The sequence below is a fragment of the Orussus abietinus genome, unplaced genomic scaffold (genome assembly GCF_000612105.2).
Source record: "Orussus abietinus isolate OABI.00-Male unplaced genomic scaffold, Oabi_2.0 scaffold128, whole genome shotgun sequence".
Taxonomy (NCBI): Eukaryota; Metazoa; Arthropoda; class Insecta; order Hymenoptera; family Orussidae; genus Orussus; species Orussus abietinus.
Window position 1 is genome coordinate 1 of NW_019394281.1, and position 9,687 is coordinate 9,687.

At 38.9% G+C, this 9,687-nt stretch overlaps 1 protein-coding gene and 1 long non-coding RNA gene across 4 annotated transcripts; one reads left to right on the top strand and one right to left on the bottom strand.

Annotated features, from left to right (window-relative positions):
- Nucleotides 1–829: 829 nt before the first annotated feature.
- Nucleotides 830–6,476, bottom strand: LOC105696185 (very-long-chain 3-oxoacyl-CoA reductase). Of its 3 annotated transcripts, XM_012418441.1 has the most exons (5): nt 6,161–6,476; nt 5,145–5,481; nt 3,628–4,003; nt 2,534–2,877; nt 830–1,206 (listed from the first exon to the last, which is right to left on the bottom strand). In XM_012418441.1, exons 3-5 carry the CDS (start codon nt 4,000–4,002, stop codon nt 942–944), a joined length of 984 nt encoding a protein of 327 aa, XP_012273864.1. In that variant the 5' UTR covers nt 4,003; nt 5,145–5,481; nt 6,161–6,476; the 3' UTR covers nt 830–941. The 3 variants fall into 3 exon arrangements, with proteins under 3 accessions (XP_012273864.1, XP_012273856.1, XP_012273872.1); XM_012418433.1 differs by lacking the exon at nt 5,145–5,481 and having other exon boundaries at nt 6,161–6,475; XM_012418449.2 differs by lacking the exons at nt 5,145–5,481; nt 6,161–6,476 and adding an exon at nt 5,005–5,103.
- Nucleotides 6,477–6,644: 168 nt separating this feature from the next.
- LOC111674437 lies at nt 6,645–8,364 on the top strand. The gene is made up of 2 exons (XR_002762448.1): nt 6,645–6,821; nt 7,762–8,364. It is a non-coding gene; the product is annotated as an uncharacterized LOC111674437 (long non-coding RNA).
- Nucleotides 8,365–9,687: the final 1,323 nt, after the last annotated feature.

The window sequence follows — 9,687 nt, forward strand, 5'->3', positions numbered from 1 at the left end:
AGAATACTTTGTTTTTCACTCGTAGCATAAACATTTACCCAAATAAAACGCTTAAAAAAGAAAAAAGCACGTCGAGAGGGCAATTTTGAAGCCCTTTGGAAATCCAAAAAAATGTTTTTGGATTTCCTGGAATTTTCGACGACCCTGCTAGAAATTTTCCTTTCAAAAACCTAAGAATTCTTTGTTTTTAAGTCGTAGTATGAACATTTACCTAAATTGAATTTACGAAATCGTTTTAAACTTAACAATATAAATATTGAGACATAAAGGAAGATCCTGAAACTCCTGAAATTTCAATTTATTCGAATTTCTTCATAGGTATTTTCAAAATTCGTTATAAAATATGTAATTTCACGAGTGTCAGGATCTTCCTTATAGCATCCACGTTCACGTTGTAAATTTTCAAACGATTCAGCACCCCCAGTATGGAGAAAAGTTTCATGAACGTTTGATGCCACTTTCACGTCCCTTTAAGGTGATGTGAAAGTGGCATCGAAGAGGTTTTGTTAGTGAAACTTTTCCCCAAACAGAGTTTACCTAATTCTTTCAAACAGTACACTATGAATATGGAGACCTAAAGGAAGGCCCCGAAACACCTAAGGTTTCAATTTTATTTCAAATTTGTTCATAAATATTTTGCAAAATTAGTAATAAAAAATGACATTTCACAAGTGTCAGAACTTTCCTTACAGCCTCCACGTTGACGTTGTAACTTTTCAAAGGATTCAGCATCCCCAGTATGGAGAAAAGTTTCATGAACTATTGATTCTTCATATGCCACTTTAATGTCCCCTTAAAGTGGAAGCCAATCTAAAAGAAATTCGAGGCGTCTCGCGACAACAATTCCTTTTTTTATTCCTTAGGAAAACAACAAACAGACTTAATAATAACCGTAGATACACAGAGAGTACCCGTGGGGGTAAATAAAAATAATTTTGAGATCAACTCGAGACGCCCTCTCGCTCGGGGATGTTCTTGATATTGGCCTCGCTCTTAGTCTTCTTCCTCAAGGCTCGGCCTCGAATGTTCAGCATTGTTCTGGACACCAGCCAGAGGGCACCCTTCTCGCAAATGCATCTCAGTGCATTAACAAAGCCGACTATCAGACAGTGTGGAGGGTATCCTGTCGTCCTGGACTCGATTCCCACCGTCCTTAAGGAGGACTCCACGAATGTGTCCGCACTCGGTGCCATCCACGTGGGCCGCCTAAAACAAAAATCATATTAACAAACGATTCAAATCTTTATCCACTTAAGGGGATGTCAAAGTGGCATCGGAAAGCTCAATAGTTCATAAAGCTTTTCTACGTCCTGGGTGTCTCAAATCGTTTCATACTTTAAAACGTGAATATAGAGACGCTAAGGTAGGTCCTGAAACTCGGGAAATTTCATTTTTTATAAACCATTTTTAAAATACCTATAAACAAATTTGAAAAGAATTGAAATTTCATGAGTTTCAGGACCTTCCTTATAGTCTCCCTATTCACGTTTTGAAGTTTCAAACTATTCGGTAAATCGAGGTGGGAGAAAAGTTTTATAAACAAAACCTCTTCGATGCCACTTTCACATCACCTTAATCGAAAAATCGTTTGTTCATAAGAAGAGGTTTTCCACAATTTACGGTGAATTTCTTTAATAAGAAAATTGTGTCGAGCCTACGTTGCTATATTTTCAACGTACAGTAATATTTCACGAAGGAACCACACGGATAAAAATTGTCAATTACAATTTTGCAATAACTTTTTACATTTATTTTGATTTTTTAATTTTTTATGAAGACATCATAAAAACGGCACCGTTCTCACTTCATCTTCGAACGAAAATCATTGCATTAATAACTAATAAAAATTACAATCTCAGCAATTCCGCGACCGCAATTTCCCTTTTCATTTCTCAAAGTTTAATTTCAAATTCCAATTATTTATGTTCATCGAAACGCATTTGATTTTTTATGAAGACATGATAAAAATGGCATCGTTCTCACTTCATCTTCGAACGACAATCATTGCATTAATAACTAATAAAAATTCCAATCTCAGCAATTCCGCGACCGCAATTTCCCTTTTCATTTCTCAATATTTAATGTCTAATTCCAATTATTAATGTTCATCAGAACGCATTTGATTTTTTATGAAGACATGATAAAAATGACATCTCTCTCACGTGATCTTCAAACGAAAATCATTGCGTTAATAACTAATAAAAATTCCAATCTCCGCAATTCCGCGACCGCAATTTCCCTTTTCATTTCTCAAAATTTAATGTCTAATTCCAATTATTTATGTCCATCGGAACGCATTTGATTTTTTATGAAGACATGATAAAAATGGCATCTTTCTCACTTGATCTTTGAACGAAAATCATTGCATTAATAACTAATTCATTAATAAAATAAAAATTCCAATCTCCGCAATTCCGCGAGCGCGGTTTCATTTCTTACTCCTCAAAGTTTAAACTCAAAGTCCAATTATTTATGTTCATCAAGACGCATTTGATTTTTTATGAAGACATGATAAAAATGGCATCATTCTTACTTGATCTTCGACATCTTCGTGGCAACCGGCCCCGGAAGGACACACTGGACGGTGACACCTCTTGGGGCAGCTTCCGCTGCCAAATCCGCGCTCAGCTTGTCAACGTAAGCCTTACTGGCAGCGTAGACCGAAAGATACGGACTTGGCATGGCAGCGGCAGCCGAGCTGATATTGATAACGACTCCTTTTCTTCGTTCCATCATCCCTGGTAGAACGGCTCGTGCCACGCCGGTCACTCCTGCGACGTTCAGTTGCAAAATTCGGGCCAACGTCTCTTCGGGGACGTCGACGAACAATTCCGGATGGTCATAGCTGGCTCCGGCGTTGTTCACTAAAACGGCGACCTATACATCCCAAAAATATGACGTTAATAATTAAATATGAGGTTAATTTTTATGTGCAGTTTCAATTATCAATGGTCGAAAGTCATTCAATAGTTAGTCAATAGTCAACATTTTTATTGCTCGCTCCGGCATTGTTCATTAAAACGGCGACTTATAGATCCCGAAAATATGACGTTAATTGTCTACATTTTTATATGAAGTTTCAATTATCAATGGTAAAAAATAGATAATAAGTGGTCGACATTTAATTAATAGTCAACATTTTTATTGCTGGCTCCGGCATTGCAAACCAAAACGGCGACTTAGAGACCCAAAGATGCGGCATTGTCTAAATTTCCAGGTCTCAATTAATGGTCAACAGTCAATTATCAATTTTCAATCATTGATAACCAATACTCAAAATCAAAGCTTGCTCCGGTATCGCTCTTTATACCGGTGATCTAAAAATCCCAAAAGTGCAACATTGATTATCTGAATTTTCATATTAACGATCCCCAATCATTGAACAATAGCCAATGGTCAATTGTCGTTATCCAACAGTCCATTCCCAACTAAATTCCCAGTTGATGAGCAATAGTCAACAGTCCATGGCCAACCATACAAAAATGTATGTATGATGTTCTTCCCAGTTGTTATAAAAATAGTGAAGTACAATTATAGAAAAATATACGGTAAGATTATGGTCACAGCGACGTGATAAAACCATATCAGCCTTTCCCGATTCTTCGTCATGAATCCAGAAACACTCACCTCCAAATCCTCGATGGCTTTGCCGATCTTCGCGTAGACGGGCTGACCTTCGGTCAGATCAGCCTCCACGACTTTGGTCTCCACCCCGAACTCCTGTTTGATCTCTGCCGCGGCACTCTTCAGCCTGTCCATGGACCTGGAGACCAGGACGACGTCGAGTCCTTTGCCGGCCAGAGCCCTGACGAAGGCCTTGCCGAGTCCATCGGTGGCCCCCGTGACCACTGCCCATTTCCCCTGGCTGGTCAGGTCCAGACCCAGACCCAAAGTCGGGGCCACAAGCTTCTTCCAGACCAGAAGACTCAGCCTGATGGTGATCCTCAGCCCAACCGCGGCGACCACCACCAGGGCGATCTTCTCCCAGCAACTCAAAGCCATTCTGGAATCGTTTGTTTCATTATTTTCTCCCCCTTTGCTCGTCTTATCCTTATAAACTTTGTTCGACCATGGTCAACCGCTAGGACGAGGACTTTGCACTATTTTTATGTTATTTATCTAGGATATTTATTTACTACCAATTTTTATTCAACCGCGGCGATCTTCTTCCAGCAAGTCAAAGCCATTTTGGAATCGATTGTTTCATTATTTTCTCCTCCTTTGTTCATGGTCAACCGCTAGGATGAGGACTTTGCACTATTTTTATGTTATTTATCCCTGATATTTATTTACTTCCAATTTTTATTCAACCGCGGCGATCTTCTCCCAGCAAGTCGAAGCCATTCTAGAATCGATTCTTTCATTATTTTCTCCTCCTTTGTTCATGGTCAACCGCTGAAGCTAGTACTTTGCACTGTTTTTAATTAATTTTTCCATCCTGCCCTATTTACTTTCTGTTTCTTTAAATAACATTTTTCTTCGGATTTTATTCGTCCGCGGTCAACCACAACGATAAGTTCAAATAGTGTCAATTAACGACTAAAGAGCATTATACGAGCTTCCCGACTGAACTAATTCCATTTGCTTTTAATTCCTTCAATTACGACTTACGCCGGAATTTTATCCGACCACGGTCAATAGTCACTATAAGTGCAAAGATTATATATTGACTAGACGAACAATATCGCTCACCAGAACTAATTTCACTTGCACTAATTTCCCATATTTTCCCTTTTCACACACTTTTTATTCCCTCGTTTATGCCTTTTTGGAATTTTATCGAACCACGGCCAATTATCACTATAAGTGCAAAGAACATGTATTGACAAGACGAACAATATCGCTCACCTGAACTAATTTCACTTGCACTAATTTCCCGTCTTTCCCCTTTTCACCCGGTTTTTTATCCCTCGTTTATGCCTTTTTGGAATTTTATCCGACCACGGTCAATTGTCACTATAAGTGCAAAGAACATGTATTGACTAGACGAACAATATCGCTCACCTGTACTAATTTCACTTGCACTAATTTCCCTTTTCACCCGGTTTTTAATCCTTCGGTAATGACTTTTTAGAATTTTATCCAACCACGGTCAATTGTCACTATAAGTGCAAAGAATTGACTAGACGAACAATATCACTCACCTGTACTAATTTCACTTGCACTAATTTCCCTTTTCGCCCGCTTTTTATTCCCTCGGTTATGACTTTCTGGAATTTTATCCGACGTAGGTCAATTGTCGCGACAAGTGCCAAGACTGCCAATTGGCGATTAAACGATGAACACTGTATCGCTTCCTGGCCGGACTAATTTCACTTGCGCGTGCTCTCTCTGCTCAACAGCTCTGATAACGAAGGATGGCCTTCCGCGCGCAGTAGTCCGTTATCACTCGACACGTGAATGGAATCACTTTTCAGCATGTTGACCCCTCGTTCGACGCGAGCAGAACGTGATCCCCGATTTTTTTCAGCTCACGTTTCCCTAAATTAGCATTTCGAAAGAGCTTAAGGTGATATGAAAGTGACATCTGAAGAGTGAATATAAAACTTTTCTCCGAGGTGGATGAATATTGACGACCGTGGAATTAAATTTTTTATAAACTAATTAAAAATTGATCCCCGATTTTGTTGAGCTCACGTTTCCCTAAATTAGCATTTCGAAAGAGCTTAAGGTGATATGAAAGTGACAACTGAGGAGTGAATATGAAACTTTTCTCCGAGGTGGATGAATATTGAAGCCCGTGAAATTAAATTTTTTTATAAACAAATTGAAAATTGATCTCTGATTTTGTTGAGCTCACGTTTCACTAAATTAGCATTTCGAAAGAGCTTAAGGTGATATGAAAGTGACAACTGAGGAGTGAATATGAAACTTTTCTCCAAGATGGATGAATATTGACGCCCGTGGAATTAAATTTTTTATAAACTAATTAAAAATTGATCTCTGATTTTGTTGAGCTCACGTTTCACGAAATTAGTATTTCCAAAGATGTCGTAACGATAAATAATAGCGATTTTTAATCTGCACAGTTACACCAACATTTTCAATATCTCCGCATTAGTCAAACTTGCACAGTCCGATTTGCACCGATTTATCCTGACATCTCGTCACGTATCAAAAACCACTATCTTAATCCTATCTAATCGGAATAAAAACTCACCTGACGATGACATTCGTTCGTTTCGGGTCCCGCTGTCAAACTCCCTGCCAGGTGTCGAGGGATTGTCAAGTGGATCGCTACTGACCAGTCCCGACCACTGACGGTCGACCAATGGGAGGGCGCGGATAGTCACGTGACCCTCCGATACATCGGCGACAACGATTAGCCGGAATTTTCAAAATAACCGAACGCGGAAAAGGCGGGAAAAAAAATGTGACTTGTAGGGTGAACTTTAACGGAAGAAAATTTACAGGGAACGAAGGGACTCACTGTGTAAAGGAAGTGCAGGGAAATTCGGAGGTTTCCGATGTCGTCCGCGATCGATGCTTCGGCGGATGCACGTGCGCGCGCAATGTCAGGGCTAGTGCTTTCCCCCACTCCGCCGACTCCCGCTTCCCCGCGCGGGAGATACAGCACACCCAGTACTGGCAGCTCTTTCTTTGACACACTTACAAGGTGTACGTGTAGCCTGCCGTTTCTGAAACTAGGCTACCCGAGTCTAAGCTGCTCACCGATGCGTGTACTCTTCTACTATTCTACTACTTAATTAACTGGCCGTCGCGTTATTAACATCGAGTGAAACCTTCCGCGGGTTTCACGGGGAAAGCGCAACGTATCCAACGGTTTTCCACATGATTTTTTAATATTTAAAGAATACAGGGTATTTAAGAAACTTCTCTTTTCATTCGAATTCTTCGGAAACCTTTTTTTTTTTTTCTAGTTGGAAAGTGAGAGTATATCGAATTATTTTTATTTGTATTTTCCGGGAATAGAACGAAATTATTTTCGAACGGGCGTTGTATGTAACGGTTTCGAGAAGACGCTTTGCTGCAAAATATCAAATCGATTTATATTATTTATTCATTTGACTGTAAATAAGCCTCGAAATAAGCCGCATAATGCATTCGTCGTCGTCCTGGGAAGTATCAGACTACCTTTATTTCGAATAATTGTGGTAAAGACATCTTCGGTTAATTTAATTTTGTAATTGTTGTATCTTGATCGACAAAATACGCTCTTCTGGGAGTATCGTTTTCCTGGGAGGTATCAGACTACCTTTATTTCGAATAATTGTGGTAAAGACATCTTTTATTAGTTTAATTTTGTAATTGTTGTATTTTGATCGATAAAATACGCTCTTCTGGGTATATCGTTTTCCTGGGAGGTATCAGACTACCTTTACTTCGAGTAATTGCGGTAAAGACATCTTTGCTTAGTTTAATTTTTTTTTTTATATTTGGATTTTGAGCGACGATGAGATACGCTCTTCCGCGTGTATCGTTCGAGTTGGGAGAGGCAAGTATCGTTCTCCAGAGTTTCTTATTAGCAATCCAGTGGCCCCGGTTTCGTCTTTCTATTTTCATTTCACTCGACCGTGATACAAGTAGGTCGGTGTATTTATTAATGTACCGTATATATATGTATATATACTTCGGGTATATGTATATATACTCCGGGCGTTCATCTCGGATCCTCTCACTTTTCGACGCGTCCCGTTTCCGGGTTCAAGGCATCGCGAATAGAACATGCCTCTTGATTTTCACTATTTACTTGTCACGCGTAAATCCTTGATAATGAAATGCTTCTTTTTTTTCCCCCAGAAAGCCGTTATCGCCGACAAATTCCTCGATCAATCGAAGAACGATACCGTGAAAGTTGCCTCCAGAGTCATCCTGATGGAACCTGCGCCGAAATCGGAAAACATCATATGAAAAGAAAGTTCTTCGAAATTGAAGTGTTCATATGAAAGGGAAGTTCTTCGAAATTAAAGAGTTCATATGAAAGGGAAGTTCTTCAAAATTAAAAACTTCATATGAGATGGAAGTTCTTCTAAATCGAAAATTTCATATGAAAGGGAAGTTCTTCGAAATCGAAAATTTCATATGAAAGGGAAGTTCTTCGAAATCGGAAAGTTCATACGAAAGGGAAGTTATTCGAAATCAAGAATTTCATATGAAAGGGAAGTTCTTCGAAATCGAAAACTTCATATGAAAGGGAAGTTCTTCGAAATCGAAAATTTCATATGAAAGGGAAGTTCTTCGAAATCGAAAACTTCATATGAAAAGGGAAGTTCTTTGAAATCGAAAACTTCATATGAAAAGGAAGATCTTCGAAATCGAAGAGTCTCAACAAAAACGAACGAGTTGTGATTAGACATTTGTGAAATCACGTGTAAATATAAATAATAAAAATGGAAAAGTAGATTCATGGTGTATTTCTCACGCACATAAAAATGCCCATATAAATTTACATACTTGATCATTGCTTATTTTAATGCCAAAATGAATTACAGTAAAATTACGTTACCGAAAGTGAAAAAAACTCTGATTAACAGTTTTTAATAATATTTATTACAATTTAACTTGAACATCGAAGTGCATTAAAAAGAAATGTCACTTAAATGAAGAAACCTCAAGTATGTAAATACAAAAATGAATGTTCTCATAAATTCTCGATAACTTACGATATGTTTCGCGGTTACCTTCTCCGATTTTATGTTACCGAGAAATTTTCTAACTCTTTTCACACTTGCATGCGCATGCGCACTGAGACTTTAGGCCGAACTTAGGCATGGCGAACTTGTAATAAATTGTTTTCCGTAAAGCCTTGCCGAACTCTTACTTTCTCCACCGATACCGTTATCCGATATTCCGAAGAAAGAGTTCACGTGGAAAAGTTCCGAACATTTAGAAAGTGGCCATCGCCATGCGAATGGCATCTTTCTTTCAATTGCCAGCTTACAACTTTCAACAATTTTGTAACGAGCCGTCAAGAACATTGGAAATCGAAAGTAGATATAAAAAGTCGAAACTAAAGTGGAACTTTCGAAGCGTAATAATTTATGCTATATCTACTTGAATTCCATTCAGTAATTGCAAACATTTCGCTGAACATTCCCCTCCAAAAACGCAAATCATTTTAAATGAATATCTGATAAAGTGCGAGATCTATTTTTGAATTTCGCGCACAATACATAGTACCGCGTTCGGAGTTAAGATGGCGCCGCATGCAATTTCTAAGGCGAGCTAAGACGATTAAAACGAGGTTAACATCGATATAACTCCAAATTAGCCAAGGACAAAATCATAGTAAATTATCTTTCTTCTGACGAAAATGGGTCTGAGGCACCATGTAATTCCCTTCTTCTTCTAATAAGGTTATTATTACATCCCCGAATACGATTGTTGCCAAAAGTCAAAACACCCAGGATGTTTTCCATTTTGAATTTCGGAGTCACAATCCGTGGAAGATGGCGTTCACGTTTATTTTTCTATCTTTTCTTGTATGCTTCACCATTTCGCTTAAAAATCCCTGCCTAGCCAGTTCATATGATTGGCCCCACATTTTCACCACCAGAAACGTTCCGCAATACCGTGAGCTCCTCACTTTTCACATTTTCGCTCAATTTGCCGTACGTAATAGACCCCCTGATTTCACGTACATGGAGCGATCCAACGGAAAGTCCCAACGAGAAGCTGCCTTTCCGCTGGACCGGCCCAGTTGCATCAGCCAATGAAACGTCGCGC